Below are 23,480 nucleotides of genomic sequence, written 5' to 3' on the forward strand. Positions count from 1 at the left end.
GGAGTAGTGACCTGTGCAGCCAGGCGGATGTAGCATCCAGACAGGAAGGCCAGAGCCAGCACACCAAACACAACCACCAGCAGCATGAGGCTCCGCTCCCCTCCAGAGCCAGCACACCAAACACAACCACCAGCAAGCAGCATGAGGCTCAGCTCCCCTCCAGAGCCAGCACACCAAACACAACCACCAGCAAGCAGCATGAGGCTCAGCTCCCCTCCAGAGCCAACACACCAAACACAACCACCAGCAGCATGAGGCTCAGCTCCCCTCCAGAGCCAGCACACCAAACACAACCACCAGCAGCATGAGGCTCAGCTCCCCTCCAGAGCCAACACACCAAACACAACCACCAGCAGCATGAGGCTCAGCTCCCCTCTAGAGCCAACACACCAAACACAACAACCAGCAGCATGAGGCTCAGCTCCCCTCCAGAGCCAACACACCAAACACAACCACCAGCAGCATGAGGCTCAGCTCCCCTCTAGAGCCAGCACACCAAACACAACCACCAGCAGCATGAGGCTCCGCTCCCCTCCAGAGCCAGCACACCAAACACAACCACCAGCAGCATGAGGCTCCGCTCCCCTCCAGAGCCAACACACCAAACACAACCACCAGCAGCATGAGGCTCAGCTCCCCTCCAGAGCCAGCAAACCAAACACAACCACCAGCAGCATGAGGCTCCGCTCCCCTCCAGAGCCAGCACACCAAACACAACCACCAGCAGCATGAGGCTCAGCTCCCCTCCAGAGCCAGCACACCAAACACAACCACCAGCAGCATGAGGCTCAGCTCCCCTCTAGAGCCAACACACCAAACACAACCACCAGCAGCATGAGGCTCAGCTCCCCTCCAGAGCCAGCACACCAAACACAACCACCAGCAGCATGAGGCTCCGCTCCCCTCCAGAGCCAGCACACCAAACACAACCACCAGCAGCATGAGGCTCAGCTCCCCTCCAGAGCCAGCACACCAAACACAACCACCAGCAGCATGAGGCTCCGCTCCCCTCCAGAGCCAGCACACCAAACACAACCACCAGCAGCATGAGGCTCAGCTCCCCTCCAGAGCCAGCACACCAAACACAACCACCAGCAGCATGAGGCTCAGCTCCCCTCCAGAGACAACACACCAAACACAACCACCAGCAGCATGAGGCTCAGCTCCCCTCCAGAGACAACACACCAAACACAACCACCAGCAGCATGAGGCTCAGCTCCCCTCCAGAGCCAGCACACCAAACACAACCACCAGCAGCATGAGGCTCAGCTCCCCTCCAGAGACAACACACCAAACACAACCACCAGCAGCATGAGGCTCAGCTCCCCTCCAGAGACAACACACCAAACACAACCACCAGCAGCATGAGGCTCAGCTCCCCTCCAGAGCCAGCACACCAAACACAACCACCAGCAGCATGAGGCTCAGCTCCCCTCCAGGGATGTGGTTCAGGTAGGCCAGCCGGTCCTCCTTACTGAGCTGCAACCAGTACACCTGGTGGAGGGAACAAGGTACTACGCTTTAGATGAGTGGTTCTCATATGGCTGAGTTGTGTTATTTCAAGGACCCCCCCCCCCCCATAACTCTGAGTGTTTTTTATCCAACTGTCAAATACCGGTGGTTCTTCAACGTTTTTATTTCAAGGACCATGTGTACACTCTCAGAGTTACAGACCTGTAAGGGTCCATTTGGTTCCATGTGTACACTCTCAGAGTCACAGACCTGTAAGGGTCCGTTTGGAAACCCCTCAAGTAACCCAGGGGGTCCCCGGACCCCACTTTTAGAACCTCTACAGTAACATGTATCAATGCAGTATGTATGATGGAATTATTGTTAAGACCCATTAAGACCAGGAAAGCATCTGTCATTTTACATTTGAACCATTATCTTATACTTCTCAAAAATAGCAGATCTACAAGCCCATAGCGCGGCACTCGGTGCCGCGCTATGGGCTTGTAGATCTGCTATCCTGAACATTAATGTGCAAATCTTTGAATACATACATTTTTTGAAACTACATTTTTAACCCAAGTCTTTGCTTATGGGGGGTCCCTGGAACAACGTGTTTTGATGGGCGTCGGTGACCAAACACATATCATTTTGGGGGACCGATGCGGACCCCACCCCCCATCTCAAAACATGTTGTTCCAGAGTCATTTGAAAGATTTGAGTTACAAATGTTCGCTTGAAAAAATATTTAAAAATATTCAAAGATTTGCAAAAAAAACACGATTATTCAAAAAAAGTTGCAGATCTACAAGCTTGTAGATCTGCTATTTTATAGCCAAAGAAATTCCCAGTCTTCATGTCTTAACTAGAAAAAGTGCTCCTCGGAGCACAGGTCTCCGCCAGGTCAGGTAGGTTATTGTGGGGCAGCAATGTTCGGAATTAGCCAATCAGGATGGAATATGAAAAATTGGACGGAACCATCTTGATCACTTGACTTTATGTGTACCGATTTGCATGATGTTTGAATTTGTAGGAGTAATATAAAAAAGAAAAGAAAAGAAAAAATTGGCCTCCTGGTGGCAATGTTAAAAGGATGGCATTTGTTCTTCAATGTAGTGCGAATGTGCGTGCAAAGTGTCACCACAATCGGACGCTGCATTCATGATTTGTGGCATTTTGTTCAAAACGGGCCACTCCTGCAAACTTTAGATGTCAATGTTAGCCAATCAGGATGGAATATGAAAAATGTAAAAGATCCATCGTGATCACATGACTATAGAGATCATGTGTACCGATGTGCGTGAAATTTGGATAAATTCTGAAGGCTTAATATCAAAAAAATTGTTTTACATAAGTCGGCCTCCTGGTGGCGCTATGAAAGGAAAATGTGAAAAATTCAGGCCAGCTGTTTTTCCTTGGCCTCTAGGGAGTGTGCGTGCAAAGTTTCATGCAGATCGGTGCAGTTATAGTTAAAAACACAAATCGTCCATTTATAGCGCCACCATGAGGCTGATTTGAACATTTTCAAGTGGCATTTCTTCCTCGGCCTAGTGGGGATGTGCGTGTGAAATCTCACGGAAATCGCAAGCTGCGTTCATGATTTGAGGCATTTTGTTGAAAACGGAGCAATCCTGCAAACTTTGGAAGCCAACCTTAGCCAATCAGGATGAAATATGGAAAATTGGACAGATCCGTGCTGATCACATGACTATAGAGATACTGTGTACTGATTTGCGTGATGTTTGAATAAAATCTGTAGGAGTACTGTCAAGAAATGTGTTTTGAAAAAAGCGGCCTCCTGGTGGCGCTATAAAAGGCTAATTTGAAAAATTTGGGGCAGAGGTTCTGCTCTGGCATCCAGGGAGTGTGTGTGCACAGTTTCACTGCGATCAAGCCAACGGTGCCGGAGATTAGCTGTACACAAAATGACAGAATGACGGACACACGGACACACACACACGGACGGACGGACAGGGGGCAAAACATACTCTCTCGCCATGCCTTTCGGCCTGGCGGAGACAATAATAGATTCTAATTCAATGATTGTAATGTGAAAGGTTCCACACAGAGACACAACAGACCTTTGTTCTTCTCTGTAAGAGTGAGAGCTTTCATTGCCCTGGTGCTTTCTATTCATGGATTACAAGTGGAGAGAAAAAGGAGTTCCCACTCCTCAAATAACTCTTTTCACACCATTAAAACCAGCTTGTAGATCTGCTATTTTAGAAGATTTTTGAAAATGTGTGCAAATCTTTTCAATCAAAAAGCATTTTTAACTCAAATCTTTGAATATGAATATGTTTTAAAGCATTTTTAACTCAAATCTTTGATTCTGGGGGTCCCTGGAACAAAATATGTTGAGATGGGGGTCTGCGGCCACATACATATCATTTTGGATTCTGAAGACATTTGTAGAATCCCCAGAAGCAAAGTTAAAGTTAAGTTTGAGTTCAAAATGTTCGCTTTATAATATCTATTCAAAGACTTGCACAAATGTTCATGATTTTTCAAAAATAGCAGATATACAAGCTCATAGCGCTGCACTCGGTGCAGCGCTATGAGCTTGTAGATCTGCTATTCTTGAAAAGACATAACGAAAAAAACATCACATGGATGCACCTGGGACGTATCATCAGTGTTGTAGCCAAGTAAAAGTATGAGAAACAGTATAAGGATGTCATGGTTTCTGTGGAGCTTCTACTGTTCCTGTGGTGACTGGAGCAGCTTGTTCTGGAAGCCATCACACACAGACCACAGGGGGGGGGTGTAAAAAATAGGGGTTACAAAATCGTGGGATAAAAATTAAAAACATATTAACGTGAATTAAAGGTAGGGTAAGTGATATTATTGGGATAAAACAAAAAGCTTTTTGTTAAAAGGTTAAAGCTCTATATTGTGATAGTAATCATTGCTATAGAGTGTTTGTTCAGTAACAGGAGTCTCCATGTCTCTCCAGCTCTTTAATAAACAGAAAATACATTTTCAGGTAGGTGACAAAATCTCAGCCAAACTATAGAAAGTACCAATTTATCAGCTTCATTTTTATAGTGTTCCAGTTCCAATTTGTCTGCTAATTTCTTAGTGTCATCACTTCCAATTTCACTTGTTTAATCTGTATCCTGTCTGAGTTCCTTATTCTGATTGGATCTGAAAATGCATTTTCTGTTGAATAAAGAGCTGGAGAGACATGGTGACTCCTGTTACTGAACAAACACTATAGCAATAAGTACTATCAGAATATAGAGCTATTTAACACTTATTTTAATCAAACAAAATCACTTAGCCTACCTTTAATAGAAAGAATATGTATAAACAACAAAAACAAACAAACACAAATGAATTGACACAAAACTGATGATAATGCTGTCAAACAAGTCTATGAATCTATCTGTGAAATCTATTAAATAGTTTAATTAGCAACACATAGTGGGGGTCCCTGCTTCATCTCTCTCTCTCAGCTAAGGGGTCCTTGGCCTGAAAAAACGTTGAAGACCCCTGTTTTAGAGTTATGATTACAGTACACACACGATCATCTGTCATTGATTGGCGTGACGCGTGCATCCTCACATGTGTTGCAGAGCCCGCCACGAACGGCAGCTTTGTGACCGGGTTCATTATTATGGCGGAATTTAAAAGCACTTTTCGATGCACAAACACACACACAACAAAAACATGCTCTGAGTCCCGGTTCTCTGAGCTTTTTGCAACATGACCTGAACGGCTTCCCCTTTTCAACCTTTTCATTTAGCCACGCCCATTTCCATTTATTTTTGACTGTGCTCTTAAAGGCAGTCACGTCCGAACCTTTCTTTTATCACCAACGCCTCGATCACTCGACCGCGACCACACGTGGGATTCATTTAATGCATTTTCTCTCGATAAACCTCCGCCTACTGCTTTGAAAACCTATCATGATACCGTCCCAAATGAAACACCGCACCGAAGTATTTGCATTGGCACCTGTTAGCCTTAGATCAAGACTCGTAGATCGTATTTTATCTACGAGTCTTAGCGACCACCCCCCCCCCAGTTTGCCCTGGAATGTCACCAGTAAAGCCCGTATTTCTCCAAACATGTACAAATGCAAAATATAAGGTGCTTCCCCCAAATGTTAACTAGGTGTCTGGAGTATTTGTGCAATGTATTAGTCCATATTTTTCAATAAAGAAGTGTTTTAATCCCGTCTGTGGCCGAACGCCATTTTCCCCCCTCATTTAATTCCTTTTTACATTGAGTGTAATGCCGGTTTTCACCATATGCGCCCCGTCACTACCCGTCACTACCGCCCATTGGGAACTTCCGACAGAATCGGTCACAGACGGGATTAAAACACTTCTTAATTGAAAAATATGGACTAATATATTGAACAAATACTCCGGACACCTAGTTAACATTTGAGACAAGCGGGTAAGCACCTTATATTTTGCATTTGTACATGTTTAAAGAAATACGGGCTTTACTGGTGACAATCCAGGTTGAACTGGGGGGGTGATCGCTAAGACTCGTAGATACGAAAATAAAAGTCACGACTCGATAAAATACATCTACTATGACTTTTGTGACTGACAAATAAATCCTCTCGAATCTCCAATTGGCAAACATAGCAAGTGTTCCGTGTACCTTTCGGTCAGTTGATTTTCAAAATAAAATCCAAATTGAAAAAGGAAAAATGGCTTGTTTTTTCAATATTTGTATTTTCAAACCAAGTAAAAAAATGGATAACGGCTCATTTTTACCAATTTCTAACTTGTGGCTCTGAATCAAAGGTTGAGAAAATGGAAAAAGCCCTTTTGGAGCTCTCAATTTCAATTTGTCATTGTGTCTATTTATCATTTTCTCCTTTTAAACGCTACCGGAGCTAATTAGCTGTATTGTTCCAATAATACATTCAGAATGGAAAAATGAAAATAAGGAAAACGACTAATTTTTCCAATTTATGTTCTTTTGTTTTGAATAGAAAATGGAAACATCGGATTACGTCCTGACTCTCCTGAGGGTTGCCATTTATTTATTTATCTATTTGTTTTATTTTTTTGACCGCGGCTTTTGATTGGCTGAAACGGGGTAGGGAGCGCTCGACCTTGTCAGCTTGGACAGCACGCGAGGCGGTGTTAATAATAATAATAATATCTTTATTTTATTGGTGGTGCTGAGGGGGAGCTTTATTAATTGGGGGTGCGACATAACTGTGGATAAAACCTGGGCAACAAAACACTGCGCGGATAAAATATAAATGTTTAGGATTTTTCTTTTTGTTAACGGTGTGACCCGGAACCGAAAGTGCCTGGAAAAGAGTTGAAAAGGAAGAAGGAAGCGTCACAGTCAGTTGCGTCATTCATTGTTATTGTGAGAAACTATGGCCGGCCTTGAGGAGTATGCAGATACAGTCAGAGAGCTTTTTAATAACGGCCATACGCATGCAGAGATGTCCAGTGCACTGCAGCAGTTGGGCATCCCGGGATGCTCTGAAAAGTCTGTCAGGAGGTTCTGTGTGCAGCACCAGCTGAAACGTACAAGACATGTCACAGATGCAGAACTGGCAACGTCCGTTATCTCCTCAATACAACAGGTAGGTTTTCACTTTTCAACATCAACAAACACTTATGTTCCTATTCATAGTTTATAGGTACGTTTACATATTTCAACATTAATAAAAAACATTGTATTTTCATGAATGGGAGTCATGACTGTGTTCCATTATAAGCTTAACCACAATTAACATGCAATAAACAAGCATTGTCTGATTACAGTAATATTGTGCATTGACAGACAGGCCCCACGTATGGACCAAAGTTCATGACTGGATACTTGTCGTCGGTGGGAGTTCAGGCAGGAGAAAGACGTGTAGGGAGAATTCTGAGAGAGGTGCACCAGCCATACAATGAGTTGCGTCGTCAGGTAAATTACCTCTGCAATGAATGAATGGATTGTCCATAAAGTTGGTGGTCTAAACATTCTAAAATGTTAAATGTATACTTGAATATTCTGTTAAGACTATTATTATGTATATGGTATAATCTGAACGTTTTATATAATTCAACGTATAGGCCTAGGCCTACTGTACTTTGCACTGATTTACTTATCTACTGTTTTAGGGAGCACGTAATCTGAACCCCATCCCTTATCATGCTGAGTACATGGGTCACAAAATCCACCTAGACCAGAATGAGAAGCTGGTGATGTTTGGTGTGACGCACGTCCTGGCTATTGATGGCTTCAGCAGCAAAATAGTTGGTCAAGCCACAATGCCAGTGAAAAACAATCTGGTTATCTATGAGGAAGTTTACAAGTAAGTCCATTAAATATCAAATCTAGAAAATAAGCACTACAAACTATACATTATATTATATTAGAATGTGCTGCAATATTCGACAAAGTCTGTATTTCAGTTGTCTTTGCTGTGTGTGTGTTAAAATATCTATAACAATATAAAAACATATTTTGTTACAGAGCAGCAGTGGCCAACAATGGCATGTGGGACCAAGTCAGGGTATGTAGTGGGAAAAATGGAATTGTTTCATTTGTGTCATATTTCTCTTGTATGTTGATTGTCCTGACAACTGATATAGCTGGGTGTGGCTTACACCGTGGTCTGACGTCCTGTGTCGATTTAATCAAAACTTTTGCACATAAATGGCTTTTGTTCTGAGCCAACTGAACATCTGTATGTTGATTTACTCTTGTTTACTCTGTTTATCATCACAGTAATCGTTCAAACCGGATGGTCCCATTGTAATAATTATGATCTAATCTGGAGGCTGGCTGTCTGGCCATGTGACAGCCTTCACTCCTCCTACTTTGACTAAAGTGTATAAAACTAACTACATGTACTGTTCTGGAGACTCAATCATCGCGCATGCTGGAAGGTGGTTGTTCTCAGAATCAGAATCAGAATCAGTTTTATTGTCACATCACAGGTTTACAAGGTAAAAAAGTGGGTGAAATTCTTTTTTGTACATCGTTCCCATCGCAACGTTAGTTTCCATAGAAAGAAGAGGGGGGGGGGAGAAGAAGAGGGTGGGGGGCAGGTGGGAAGGAGATCAAAAACAAGAGAGCAACAGAAGGCCAGACAAGTTATCTACATATTTACAAATTACCTGAGATAATAAATAAAACTAAAAAAACTAAACTAAGGTGCCTGAGCATAGCAGCAATGTATTGTACTGTGCATGTTATACTTATACTGTGCATGATAGACAAGGACGTTAAGGTGCTTAAGGAGCACAATAAAAAGACCCAAAAAAAGTCAGTGCGTTATACAAGGGATTAAGGTGCAAAAAGGTCAGTGCGTGTCCACCTAGAGTGGACTGACCCTAGTATAATCCGCATGTAGCTCCATGAGGGAGTGCAACAAAAAGTCATTTGTACCTGGTGTAGTCCACAGGTGTGTCCGAGGGGGGGGCTAAAGTCCAAGTCATTGTCCCTGGTATAATCCACAGGTGTGTTCAGGAAGAGCCAGAAAAGTCTGCGCCGCCTGCTGTCAGGCTGCTGAACTCATCCAGGCTTATGCCCCATTCAGCATTCTGACAGCGGCTGGATTGAAACTACACCAAAATCTGGTGGTGGAACTCTTGATACTGCGGTAGAGCCCCTTGCCCGGTCGCGGTCGTTGTAGGGGGTTGAACAGTCTATGACTTGGGTGGTGCTTGTCCTTGATGATGCGCTTGGCTTTGACCACGCACCGCTTTTTGTACAGTTCCTGGAGCGCTGGGAGCTCGATTCCCATTATCCGCTCTGCCGATCGCACTACTCGTTGTAGGCTGACCTTTTCTCGGGCAGTGCAGTTCCCGTACCAGGCCGTGACACAGCCTGTTAGGATGCCTTCGACAGAACTGTTGTAGTACAGCCTGAGGATGCGACGTCCTACTCCGAGCTTCTTCAGGCGGCGGAGCCAGTACAGTCGCTGCTGAGCCTTTTTCCTCACGTGTGTGGAGTGCGTCTCCCATTTGAGGTCCTCCTCGATGTGTACTCCGAGGAACTTGAACTCGCTGACCCTTTCCACTGCAGCACCGTCGATGAGGATGGGCGCATGGTCTCTCCGCGGCCTCCTGAAGTCCACGATCAGTTCTTTGGTCTTGTCGACGTTAAGAGAGAGGTTGTTCTCACGGCACCAGTGTGCCAGTGATTTGATCTCCTCTCTGTAGTCAGACTCGTCGTTGTTGACGATTCGGCCTATCACTGTCGTGTCGTCCGCGTACTTTATGATGGTGTTGGAGACATGTGTGGCTATGCAGTCATACGTGTACAGGGAGTAGAGGAGAGGGCTCAGCACGCATCCCTGGGGTGCTCCGGTGTTGAGGGTCAGGGGGTCGGATGTGATGCTGCCCATTCTCACCACCTGATGTCGGTTGGACAAGAAGTCCTGTATCCAGTCGCACATGCTTGGGTGTAGCCCTAGGTGTCTGAGCTTTTTGTCAAGTATTGCTGGGACAATGGTGTTGAATGCTGAGCTGTAGTCCACGAACAGCATACGTACATATTTGTCCTTCAGCAGCTTGTTGTCCATGTGCGAGAGGACGGTGTGGAGAGCCATGGCAATAGCGTCGTCGGTGGATCTGTTTTTGCGGTATGCATACTGCCACGGATCCAGCGAGGCAGGTAGCGTGGAGCTGATGTATTCCCTCACCAGTTTCTCGAAACACTTGCTGACGATCGGGGTGAGAGCAACAGGTCTCCAGTCGTTCAGGCATGTCACTTTGGCCTTTTTGGGAATGGGCACAATGGTTGACATTTTGAACCCTGCAGGGACCACAGCCAGGGAGAGGGAGAGGTTAAAGATGTCAGCGAAGACACCCGCCAGCTGGTCTGCACATGTCTTAAGGACCCGGCCTGGAATCCCATCAGGTCCGGCTGCCTTGTGGATGTTGACCCGTGTGAAGGCTGTACGCACTTCTCTCTCCGAGATGGTTAGAGGAGGGTTCTCCTCTGCTGGTGCTGCTGATGGCCCCGCTTGGCTGCCGCGGTTGGAGCTGATCTCAAACCGGCCGTAGAAAGTGTTCAGTTCGTTGGGGAGGGAGGCAGGCGGGTTCACCTCGCTTCTGGTTCTTGTTTTGCAGTCTGTCAAGGTGTGTACTGCCTGCCATGTGCTCCTGATGTCGCCACTGCTGAGTTTGTCTTTGTCTAGGGATCCCTATTGAATTGAATTGAATTGAATTGAATTGAATTGAATTGAATGTCTCATCACATCTTGTACTCTCCTTATATTTTCTTCTAAGTATTAGTATATTTATTCCACAACAGGTAGACCATGGCAGAGAGTTCTACCTGACCCTGTACATGCAAGAGATGCTGTCTCAGTACAGATACAATACCAGCAGGCAACCATATATGCAGACAACTTCTTCAAGGGTGAATTTTGTCCTACTGATAACATATAAATATAACTCACATTTATAGTTTGGCTAATGGCATTACCAGTGGAAATGTATACATTTAATTTTCCAAAAATGCTAAGTTGACCCATCAGTGTTTTCAGTCTTTTAACACCTTTCTTGTGTTTAAACAGAATCTTCGTGTGGAACGACTCTGGCCAGAGGTCAATAATCGGGTGAACTATCCCATCAAACTCGCCCTAGTTCACCTGCAGGACCAAGAACTCCTGAATATGGAGGATAACCTCACCAGGTTCTGTGTGTCCAACCTCACATGCAAAGTCAGCCAAATTGGACTTGGCAGGGTTGTGCAGTCCTGGAATGCCCATAGGATACCAGGTACTGTCTGTGTGTCTGTCTGACTGTCTGTCTGTCAACATAATGATTGTAAACAATGCCAAATATGCTTTTCTTAATCCACATGGCATTTTAGGACGAGGGATCCCAAACCAACTTGCCGCAGGTGGTTGTCGGGTGAGAATCCCAGTCGACCTGCTGCCCAGTGCTGCTGAGGCAGCAAACATGTATGCGAACGAGTTTGGGTCCTCTCTGACTTTGCGGTCTACATTTGGATCTGACCCATTCTCCACAGAGCAAGACCGATCCCATACAGAGCAACTGTTTGGAGAGCGCTTCCCAGACATCTCCCTCCTTTTTGATACTGTGGTTAACAATGACTATAGCACATTTCAGGATGCACTGTTGTGTCTGATCAATCTCACAGAGAGGCATGCAAGATAATACAATTATCTTTCACAAATGTATATTGGTGTATTTGTTCATCTACATTAATGAAGTTGCACTTTTGGTGGACTGCTATGATTTGTCTACTTAGGGAATTACTTTCAGTACTTAACAAACCTCTAAATTTGTCAGGTGAAAACCTTGTACACTAGAAACACGACCTGTGTTCCAAGGTCACAAGCAGTAGTTCTAGCCCACATCACGTGACTGAGCTTGTAAATCTATTGCATTAAAAGCAATTTGAAATATGGACATGCCGCTTGCTATTGCAATCATTTGTGGTGTAGCAGTTAACTTATGTATGTTGAACTTGTTTAATGACAAATGAGTCAATCATTGCAAAACTATGTTTCTAATAGCCTGTTTGCATAGTACAGCACCATTTTCAGCTTCCATGTTGGCATAGAGCAGTGGTTTTCAACCTGTGGGTCAGGACCCACAATGATTTGCTTAATGTGCAACATTGTTCTCACTCAATAGTGAACAATACTGTATTAAGTGTATTACAGGGTATCTGCACATATAGAAATTAAGACAATTACTGCATCAAAAGTAAACAACTTTACAAAACTTTCATTAAGAGGCAAAAATGTTAAATAGCTGATCTACAAGCTCATAACGCCTCGCAACGTGAGCAGGTAGATCAGCTATTTTCACAATACATCTGGAACCGAGTCAAACTAAATGTAATGCCTCAACTCCTACAATTCCAAGTGCTTATCAGTGTGGGGTGGTCTCGGCCTAAAAAGGTTGAGAACCACTGGCTTAGAGCACCATTTTCACTATAACACCATTTAACTTTGAAACAGCATGTTGGCATAATAGCCTATACAGCACCATCTCTTAAAGGAGTAATTCACCCAATAAATTACTTATTTTCTATCAATTACACACCCCATGAAGCATTGATTTTTTTTACTTTGTCGCATTCCTAAGCCAATAATTTAGGTAGGTAGGTCGGGTAAGAGACTCAAAGTACCGGAAAAACGCCCGGTCATCAAATTATTGGCTCAGGAATGCATCAAAGTAAAAACTCCATGAATTCAATGCTTCATGGGGTGTGTAATTGATAGAAAATATCAATTTGGGTGAACTATTCCTTTAAGTCTTCTAGCAACAGAAGCAATGATCATTGAATATAGGGCTATTCGTCAGTTATCTCAGTTTGATCACACAGTTTAACAAAGTATCACTTGCCGTGCAAATATGGTATTGTTGTGAAGCACTTAGTTTGGCAAACCAATGTTAGTGGGTTATACTTGTGGGTTATAGTGTAGGATGTTAGGGAGCAGGCTCGATCCTACCTATCAGAGCCCCGCTTTCTTTGAGTCAGGAGGAAACCCAGTTGGAAACTTGACATCCGCTATAATGGTTTTGGGGTCTGGTCAGATTGGCCTTATCTGAATGGCTTCTGTGTCTGAACTGGAGTGCCCCTGGAGTGGGTGCGTTCTGACTCTGAGACTGTGAGGGTCCCAGAGGACATTATAACGGACCCACTCATCCAGGTCAGGGCAACAAGCACCTACAGTATGCTGTTCAAACAGAATCTTCGTGTGGAACGACTCTGGCCAGAGGTGAATAATCGGGTCAACTATCCATTAAAACTCGCCCTGCAGGACCAAGAACTCCTGAATGTGGAGGATAACGTCACCAGATTCTGTGTCTCCAACCTCGCATGCCAAGTCAGCCAAATTGGACTTGGCAGAGTTGTGCAGTCCTGGAATGCTCATCGGATACCAGGTATTGTAGCATTTGTAGATATACAGGTGCATCTAAAGTGAAAAATTTGTTTTCTCTTATATTATTCCATAAGTGAACCTTTCCTAAATTCAGGGGCTATTTTTTACTATTAAATCTTATTAAATGATAAGAAGAAATTAACGGTTTTGGACATGGGCTTACAAGGGTTCCACTCAACAGCAAGAATGTACAAATATATAGTTATTGTATCCGCCCCTTCACGTCACGTTGTAAGCTTGTACCTTGCTATTTTTGCCAGATATTCACTCCCAGAATATGGATAGGGTTCATGTGGTTAAGCTTTTTGACTTTGGAAATCTATAAAAAAGCAGTCAGGAGTAATCCTGTACCCATGTATTTGTTTAATAGTTTTCCCTCAATTCTCAAAACATCCAGTCTGCACCATCTTTTTTTTTAATACATTCTGTAACCCTTGTGGTTCCAATTCTTACATAAGAGCTCTGAACTGAGCTCTTCTGGAACCACAAGAGTTTCAGAATGACCACTTCACACTGCAGTCTCTGCTGCAGTGTGCTGTCACTCCAGTGATGAGATGGAGCAAGGTGCTCATAGTACCAGCTGCTGATGGAAACATCAGCAGGGATTGTTTGGGCTACTAGTCTACTCTTGCCTAGTGCTACCGTAGTTAAGTGGTGATTTGGTGTGTGTGTGTGTACTGCAACATAATCGAGATTGTGACCAAGCTAAATATGTTCTTTCATTATCCACCTCGCATTTTAGGACGAGGGATCCCAAACCAACTTGCAGCTGGTGGTTGTCGGGCGAGAATCCCCGTCGAGCTGCTGCCCAGTGCTGCTGTACTTTTGTGATGGGAAAAGAGGAATCCTTTACTTTTCATTTACCAGGAAAAACAAATCCCTCTCATATGCTATTACATGTATTAACACTTCTACCTTCAGTGGGATTCAATCCCCAGGTATGAGTTTTTCAAGCCACGCAGCCCTACCCTTCTAACCACTGAGGCAGCTGTTCCTGTGTTTTGAATGGTCCTTGAAGGTGTAACTAATAGTCTCCTGGGGAAACAATAGCTTACTGCATTGCCTAGGATGCTATTAAACAACTAGTGTTTGTATGGATATCTAGTTTTATTTCAAGAGATCTTTACACATATATATCCCTCCCCTGAAAGACTAGGTCATTGAATGGTGGTTACATGACATAATAGCCCATAAGGAGGGAAAGTCCAAGATGCTGTACCACATGACTATAAGAATAACCCATTAATGTAGAGTTTATCTAAAACTACTAAAAAATCAAGTTAAATAAATAGAATTATGTTTGCATGTACATTAAAACACTTCAATCAATATGTCCTACCTATTTGGTATGACATACCATATATCTTGTTTGCTGTGGTGGGAGGGTAACATGAACAATGCAACAAACTGAACAAGCTGGTGACAGTTTCACAGTTGGAGCTAAACAGGACAGTGGAGGTGGTTAGGGAGGGTAAAATGAAGAGGCATCTGGCTATCGTGGGGATGAGTAGTGTCAGCCAGCCAGATTGATCCTCCCAGGGTCACCACAAAGCAACTTGCTCCTTCATGTCAGTAGCCATCAGGCTCCACAACCATGTCTGACCCCCATACTGTATGTTTTATTCTGTTTACGGACTTTTGCTCGACCTGGCACACACTTGCACAGAACTATGATAGATGACTGAAAGCCTGTTGAGAACTGGGACTCACTTGTATTCACTCATACATTCATTGTTTATAGACTGCAAATACTATATTCAGTATTGATCGACCGGACAATTTTTCCCATATTATCCACTGTTGAAGGCCAGCTAACACTACTTCTCCTGACAGTTGTACAGACATTATATCCATTGACAATATAAGTACATTCATGCATATTATTCATTGTATATAGATCGTAATGTCAGCTTTAACTTTACAAATTGGGACAATCATTTCAATTGGGCAAACATGTTTTATTGCAAACATTGGAAAGTACCGTCGATTTCGGCCCATCACATGGCATATGAAACGCAACACAGTAAGGCAGTTGGAGCGCGAGGCTGAGAACGAGTACTGGATCAGCAGGCCGTACATGAATCCGGAGCAGGAGTTTGGCCACGCTGCCGAGCTGAAAGGTGGCAAAACATCAGGGACAATAACTTCCGCAGGAAATTTCCCGAACACAAGTACATCACAGACCACCTGAGTCATCTGAACACTACCAAAACATGGTCAAGTTAACAACTCAGTTGTGACATGCACGGACTGCCTTTGTCATACTTTATTCGCTGTGTCAAGACATGGCATGTTGGCCAATTAATTGTAGTGTAAACATTCAGAACATTTTATAACAATTGGCAGGCATGTTTGCCTAGTAATACAGTGCCATTTTCAGTGCAAACAGTCAAACTGTCAATAAGGTTCAAAACACGGCAACAGCTTAACTGGCTGGTTGGCCTACAAATACAGTGCAAACAGTCAAACCGTTTCAAGAACAGTTCAAAACATGGCAACATCTTAACAGGAATGTTGGCCTAGAAATACAGTGCCATTTTCAGTGCAAACTGCTTCAAAACAGTTCAAAACATGGCATCATTTTAACATCAGCACCATCGCTTAAAATATAAAAATACAAAAACTAAAATGTTAACTTGAGGTAGAGAACCCACCCAAAAGGAGGAATTCTTGAGTCTCTTGATAGTGCAAAATATTTTCCATAAAGTGGCCTTTACTATGGCTTAAATAGTTCACCCAAATATCAATTACTCATCCCATGGCTTGAATTTATGCAGATTTTAAATCCAATATTTGAGGACTCTATAGAAGTAGGACACAAATGCAAAACTGTATGTATGAAATACAAACTCAAAAACAAGTCTCATAGAAATCCAGTAATCCAAGATGAACCTACTCAGCTTTCATTACACGACTCTTGTTTTTGAGTATCCGGTTGAATCATCAGTGTACTGATCAGAAAGGGCTTCATGGGGCGAGTAATAGGCTCTATGCACAGCAGCCATATTGGAAAGAAATTGGGCCTCCTCCATACTTCCTGCACAGGTGTTACCAATGATACAAATGAAGGCTCTGTTCCATTCTGGTCATGAGTGAAGGTGCTGATAGTGTGCATGTTGGCGCACTGGAAGCTACTCTGCTACACCAGTGGGTCTCAAAGTGTGGTCCAGGGGCCCTCATGGTTCCTTGAGGGTGTTTCAAATGGCCCCTTACGGGTGTGTAACTCTGAGAGTGTACAAATGGAACCAAATGGACCCGTAAGGGTCCATTTGTACACTCTCAGAGTTATGGTGGTCCACTGTGCAACACTAAATGGAACGGAGCCTTAATTGGTAAAACCTGTGAAGGAAGCAAGGAAGGGGCCCAATTTCTGTCCAATATGGCTGCTGTGCATATAGAGCCTATTGATAGGTTAAGTCATGTTGGGTCAACTATTCCTTAAACATGGCATCATCTTACTGCTAAAGTGCCAACATCGCAGTACGACTAAGTACTAATAGAACAACTTGGACAAAGGTGTCACAGCTTCGTCGAGTACTCGGACCTGGTAGATGTTGGTTGCGAAATCCACCACGTCACATTTTGGGCAGTTCACTCTGCCAAGGGTGATGCTTAGCTCAATGCACAACTTGCAACCAATCAAGCTCCTACAGCATTTCGCAAACATCGGTGTTACTGCAGCACCTGTAAGGAGAAAAAAGTACATAAAAATAGGCTACTTTATATTGTTGTTCATTGTGCAAAGGCAATTGCTGATCCAACAATAAAAACAAACACATTTTCTTGGGCATAGATGTTGTAGTCTCTATATAACCCTCAGTGGTTATCAATCTGTGGGCCGGGGCCCAATGGTGGACTGTGGATATTGTAAGTGGACCACCAAATAATTGGCATAACACTGCAATTTTAATAATAGTTAATAATAGAATAGTTTAATAATAGAACTAATATTCACATCATTAATGTTTAAAAGAAAGAGTCAAAACTTTTGGTTTGTGATAATATGAACTTGGAAGTATACTGAGGCATGCTGGAACACTATCCAATTATGAAATAATCAATTAAAATAAACCTGCTATGAAATTGCACATGGCCCACACAACTGACCACTTAGCATGGCAGCCGATTGGCTAGCAAAATTAGTTCCTCAGAAAAGGGTAGGATTTAGAATAGAATCAGCCTCAGGTCAAAATGGGTTCAGAGTTAAGACCAAACATGAAAACCTTGCACAGCATAATGAACTACCACATGTTTTGGATTACAAAACATTCAATATGTTACCTTATTGTGTACAGTGAGGAGAAGTTAAACCATTAAACCATGCAAGTATACAACTTCTATACAAACTTCAGCAAGACTATTACCAAACCAGCATTTGAGATCTATTAGAGCAGTGGTTCTCAACCTGTGGGTCCCTGGGGGTCCCAAAATGATTTTGGGGTCCTCAGATGAACAGGTATTAAGGACGACTTCACCACTTTTCAACATATCTTCATATAATGTCCTCACTAATGCTCATGATTAAAAAAAAATCTACTTGGTTTGTGTCTCATAGGAGGGCTGTGGACAGTCCAGAAACCCGTCTACCAGTGACATCATCGTTAGGCAGTTTTTTTCCCCAAAAAATGATTACATTTTTTTAATTCAGATTTTTATTAAGGTGAGAACAATGGGATCTATTATTGCATTGCAACTTTCCAGGAATACAAAGCCTGCAGTTTCTATTAGCTTGGATTCCCCATCGATGAGGTCACTGGTAGACGGGTTTCTGAACTGTCTACAGCCCTCCTCTGAGACACAGACTGATTAGAAAAAAATGTTACCATTTTATCATGAGCATTAGTGAGGACCTATTATATGAAGATATGTTGAAAAGTGGTGAAGTCGTCCTTTAAGACCGTAATACCTCTACAATAAAAATAAGACCATTACCATGTCAAACATTATCAATACTATTAAAAATGTTCAAATATTACCAAAGAAAAAGGCAAAATGTCAAAATAGCTGTAACACATGCTCACAACGCCTCGCGTTTGTAGATTTGCCATTTTCACAATATTTGTGTTGTGGAACTGAGTCAAACTAAATTGTAAGCCAAACTCATGGGGGGTCCCCATTTAGAAATATAATTATTTTGGGGTGGCAGCCTGAAAAGGTTCAGAACCCCTTTATTAGGGCATTAAAGTAAGTCAGTCATTTACAAATGTACCAACCTTTGCAGATGACACAGCCAAATGCAGCTCGCATTGCAGCCACTTCATCCTCTGAAAGTGACAGGTTGGAGGTCAAGGTTGAATTTGCCAAGAAACTCAGCTGCCTTATGGTGGTCGCTACTTCATCCAGGCCCTGGGACACTCCTTTAATGCCCTGCACTGCCTCCTTCAGGCCCTGGGCTGCTTCAACCACCTCATCGATGTCGCCAAGCACAAGGCCTGTGTCTTCTCTGCGGCTGGATAACGCACTGTAATGTGATACACTTTTTTTCAATACTGAACAACCCAAAATGGTCAGCCAAAAAATACAGCACATAAACTGCCCACAAAAAGTTCGGAAACTTACTTTTGTCGATTATTTCTCCCCTTCAGTAATACCAATTGGTATTGTGTTTTATAGTTGATAAGTCACCTTTATAACAGGGTGCAGCTTGTAAGGATATTGCATTCATGGAATGAGCAACACAGTTTGGGTAGCACCCACAAAGAATGTGCCAAAATCCCCAATACGTTTCGGTTGGTAATCGCTTGTTTTGAGCGCCACACATGCTGGCACGCTATTGCACGGGCCTTACCCTGAAGGGACAAACGTGGCATCTTTCCAGTGTTACAGCATGGAGCATACACAAAGTTTCAAGACCTATGCTCAGGTGTAACTGGCACACACCTCAGCAGATGTGTGCTGGCAGGTCACTCAACAAAAGCGATTACCAACAGAAGCATATTGGTTGATTTGATTTTGGCAAAAACATTTGAGGCGCTACCCACACGTTTAGCCGTTTTCCTCATTCCACAATCCTTACAAATTACACCTCGTTGTAAAGGTGACTAATCAACGATAATAAAATATACAAAACACAATAGGTAATATTGAAGGCGAGTAATAATCAACCAAAGTCAAGTTTCCAAACTTTGCGGGCAGTTTATGTAAAAATCTGCAGTCCAGTTACCTCAGCCTCCTCTTCTTAGAATGCAGCTGTTCAAACTGCTGCTCTGTCAGAGCATAAACTTTATTATTGGCACACGCCTTCCAGTACGCCATTCCTGCAATGACAACAAATGAGACATGGTGGTTTTAAGTTATGAATTAAAAAAGTACTTGTGTAAAAATAATTTATGCTCATGTAACTCAAATGTTAACCACTTAGGTGTTTCTTTTTTACTTAAAATGTTAATTAGCTCTATATTCTGATAATACTCATTGCTGCTTGAGTGTGTGCAGGAACAGTCTCCCTGTCTCTCCAGCTCTTTATGAAACAAACGATGCATTTTCTAGGTGGGATATCAATTTGAACCAATGGTAGTGTTTGGCGAGTTAATGAAGACTACCAGTCCAGTAGCAATAAATAAAAACGTTTTTTAAGTTCTGGTAAGAATATTAATTTTATACCTACGTGAGAGCGGCCACTTCTAGGCATTATTTTAGAGGTAAATAAAAAAAGGTTCCCAAAAATAAAATAATTAACCATTAGTATTAACCGGTTACCAATGTCTTAATACCGGTTAACCAACCATGGCCATCCCTTCATTTTCATGATTTTTTTAAATTTGCAACCTACTAAAAAAAATATTTTCTGTTTATTAAATAGCTGTAGAGACAGAGACCTCTATTACACGACAAACACTCTACAGCAATGATTACTATCACAATATAGTGCTTTAACTTGTTAACCAAAAATGTAAATTACTCAAGAAATCTTAGGTGCCCTCCTGTATTCACAACACTACATGTTTATGCCCATAATAGCTTATCTACAAGCTCACATCGCATTGCAGTGTGTTCTGAGATAGTAGATCTGCTATGTTCACCAAATGTTTACCTCATGATAGGGATGCTAGGGTTCATGTGTTCTTTTGAGAAATTTTAGACCATCCAGATACGCATTTGGAACACTAGTATCAAAAAGTAGCCTAGTAGTGCACAAAAAGGGCATTTACTACATTAACGTGATCAAACTCACCTCGAGTTCCTTCCGAGTCGACAATTTGGGTGCCTTTGATATCAGTAAGCACGAGATCCTCGTGCTGTCCAGTGTGGTCCAATACTGCCGCCGTGACCTTGGCGCAGATCTCGCTGACATTTGCCTCGAGCTCGGTGTAGCGAACAGTTATCTTAAACTTGGAAGACAGCTTGCCAAGTGCCACCACACCATCACCAACCATGACATGCCTGAAAATTAAATAGAACAGTTACTAACTTTTTCAGACAAAGCCTTTTGAACATACCATGTTCTTGTATAATTATCACATTTTTATTGTTATCTAACAGTTTTAAAATGCAAGAAAGGACATCCAGACCAAGCCTCAATTCAATTGAAATTATAGACTGATATTAATTGTACAATACACTGTACAATACACCAGGGGTCTTCAACGTTTTCAGCCCAAGGACCCCCTAGCTGAGAGAGAGATGAAGCAGGGACCCCCTCTATATTGTATAAAAGTGTTTTAGATTTAACTTTTTTTGTTTACGTTTACTGTTCTTTTGTCCCTCCACACCTATACCTCTTTGCCAAATTTAGCCGATCTACAAGCTCACAACGCCTCGCGCGTTGTGCGCTTGTAGATCTGCTATTTTTGGCTAAAGTTCTCCTCAGAAAAGACAGTGGTTAAGGTAAAAAACGTTTCATACAAACATTTCGCGGACCCCCTGTAGTTACTCTGAGGACCCCCAAGGGGTCCCGGAACCCCTGTTGAAGACCCCTGCACTAAACAATACTGCATAGGATGTTCAGTGAGAGTAAAATGTCTTTGATTACAGCTGGTGTGTTTTGAGGACCGGTGCTCGGGGAATGGTGGCGGTAACCGTGCTACTGGGTGGCGGGCGGTGGAATGAGAACGCTGCCCGGTTCTCCTGAACAGGAAGAGGAAGTATTGTCGGCTCTGCCACGGCACTAGGCCCACAGATCTGATAGTGGCCTCTTGGGACAAGGTCAAAGGCCAAGTACTCGTCGTCAAGACTGGGAAAGACGGCTGTATTTCTGTCATCCTCCAGGTACAGTTGATCCAACTGGACCTATGACATAAGTATGATTTGGGTTAGATATTTTGTACTCCTAATAGATACTTTGATCACCATTTTAGGCACCAACCTTTAATGTCTCAAGATTCAAAGGCTGTGTGTCATTAGTCCCATATAGAACCTAATCTCTGAGCTAATAGTGGAGGTTCTATATGGGGCTAGAGTGTCATATGCTCAGCTGTACAGGAATGTGATTATAATCTAAGTAAGGTAGTAAGTACTGCAGTATGACAATGTCTAGGATATGCACAATCTTCAAATTCTTGACATTGTAAATTAAAAAGAATACGTACAATATATTGTTCCTTAAGTATTGGAGATCTAGCTGCAAGCAACTTCATGCTACAAATACTACCTGCATCCAAGTTGCAATAGCCTCCCTTGACAGCTCATTCATGAAACCGAAAACTCTTACACCTGATGGATAGCTTGGATTATCCTCCGTCTCCGTCAAGTTTTTGTTTAATTAAAAATACCATAGACATGTTGAGAGCTATACTATAATTCAGTGCAGTGATTATTTTTCTGTGCGTTGGGCTGTCAAGGGAGGGTATGGCAACTTAAATTAACATAGCACTTGTAGCATCTAAGTTGCTAGCACCATAACCCTAGCAGCACGCCTCTTAATTGGAGAAAAGTGAAAAGGGATAAATATTTGTGTTTATGTAGGGACGGATGGGTGATGGCTTCACATGTGCAGTGCCAACAACATTGGCGCATCCACCACGGTTTGACAATTCGGACAGCGTGGGGCCTTCAGCTGCTCGGAGCAGGGACTCTTCGGCCACGCTTGCGATTGCAATTTAAAATGGTAATTTAATTAATCCATGTATAGGTTGTACGAAAAACTAATTTAAATCGTGAACGTTTATAACACGTGGAGTTTGTAGCTAGCTGATACTGGCTAACACACACGATGGTACACAAGCCAGCTACAAATGCCAGGTGTTTGCTAGCTAGCAATGGTTTAGGTTAGCTAGCTAGCAGCAACTCGCCATGAAATGCCAAGCTACGTGAAATGTCATGCTGCAATGCCTGAAACTGTAGTCTTCAATTAAGCGGGAAACCACGATTGATTTAATCTATAAAAAAGGTAACTTAAGAACGCTAATGTCCGCAGTGATAATGCTAACCCGCGATACCAAGGCCTTCATCTATCGTGCTATTCCGTAGATGAAGGCCTTTCTGCAGAAAAAGTTTGACTAAAACACGGGACAGCATTATACTGTTTGAGGACATAAAAGATAAGTAATGATATGTACTCATGTGTAGATGATGATTTTAGTAAACCTAACAGTATGCAAAAACAAACACATACACGTTACAGACGCTAACAAATATACATACAAACATACATACCTGGAAGATTGTCGCCATCTTTGACTTGGTCATATCGCCTGGCTTTAACACCACACGTTTGGTGCCACGCCACACGACATAATGAAGGTCTGTATCAGAACTAGCCATATTTTTATCATAAAATAAATGAATGGAATGATAAAAAGCAGCCGCAGCGAGTTGCACCGCATGAACCACTGGACAGGAAGCATACGAGGCACTAACGTCACTTCCTCTTCTTCTTTATTTATACTTTACGCCTGTCGGCATGTTGCTGCCTCCCACTGTTTGTGCTAGGTACTGCAACTGGGACAGAAGTGTACTACTATATATATATATATATATATATATATATATATATATATATATATATATGTATATATATATGTATATAAAAGTCTAAAGACACATCAAGTTTGCACAAGTTCTAACAAGATAAAACACATTCTAGAAAAATCAAAAAAAAGTCTAAAAGAAAAGTCTAAAATAAATATAACTGTAAATAAAAATACAATTTCATGTAGACACAAGTGCCTACATCAACATAATAGACCATTTACATGCATTCATAAACTGTACAGTTTCTTCTGTCCCACATTTACAA

General features: G+C 42.6%; 1 protein-coding gene across 1 annotated transcript; it reads right to left on the minus strand.

Moving 5' to 3' along the window:
- Positions 1 to 16,796: 16,796 nt before the first annotated feature.
- LOC308094868 (uncharacterized protein) lies at positions 16,797 to 23,007 on the minus strand (the record flags this gene model as incomplete). The annotated part of the gene is made up of 6 exons (XM_080441691.1): positions 22,898 to 23,007; positions 21,276 to 21,532; positions 20,478 to 20,686; positions 19,467 to 19,560; positions 18,517 to 18,764; positions 16,797 to 16,987 (listed from the first exon to the last, which is right to left on the minus strand). The coding sequence occupies exons 1-6, from the start codon at positions 23,003 to 23,005 to the stop codon at positions 16,797 to 16,799; spliced, it is 1,107 nt and encodes a 368-aa protein (XP_080297817.1). The 5' UTR covers positions 23,006 to 23,007.
- Positions 23,008 to 23,480: the final 473 nt, after the last annotated feature.

Source organism: Gymnoscopelus braueri (genome assembly GCF_963280865.1).
Source record: "Gymnoscopelus braueri genome assembly, chromosome: 11".
Taxonomy (NCBI): Eukaryota; Metazoa; Chordata; class Actinopteri; order Myctophiformes; family Myctophidae; genus Gymnoscopelus; species Gymnoscopelus braueri.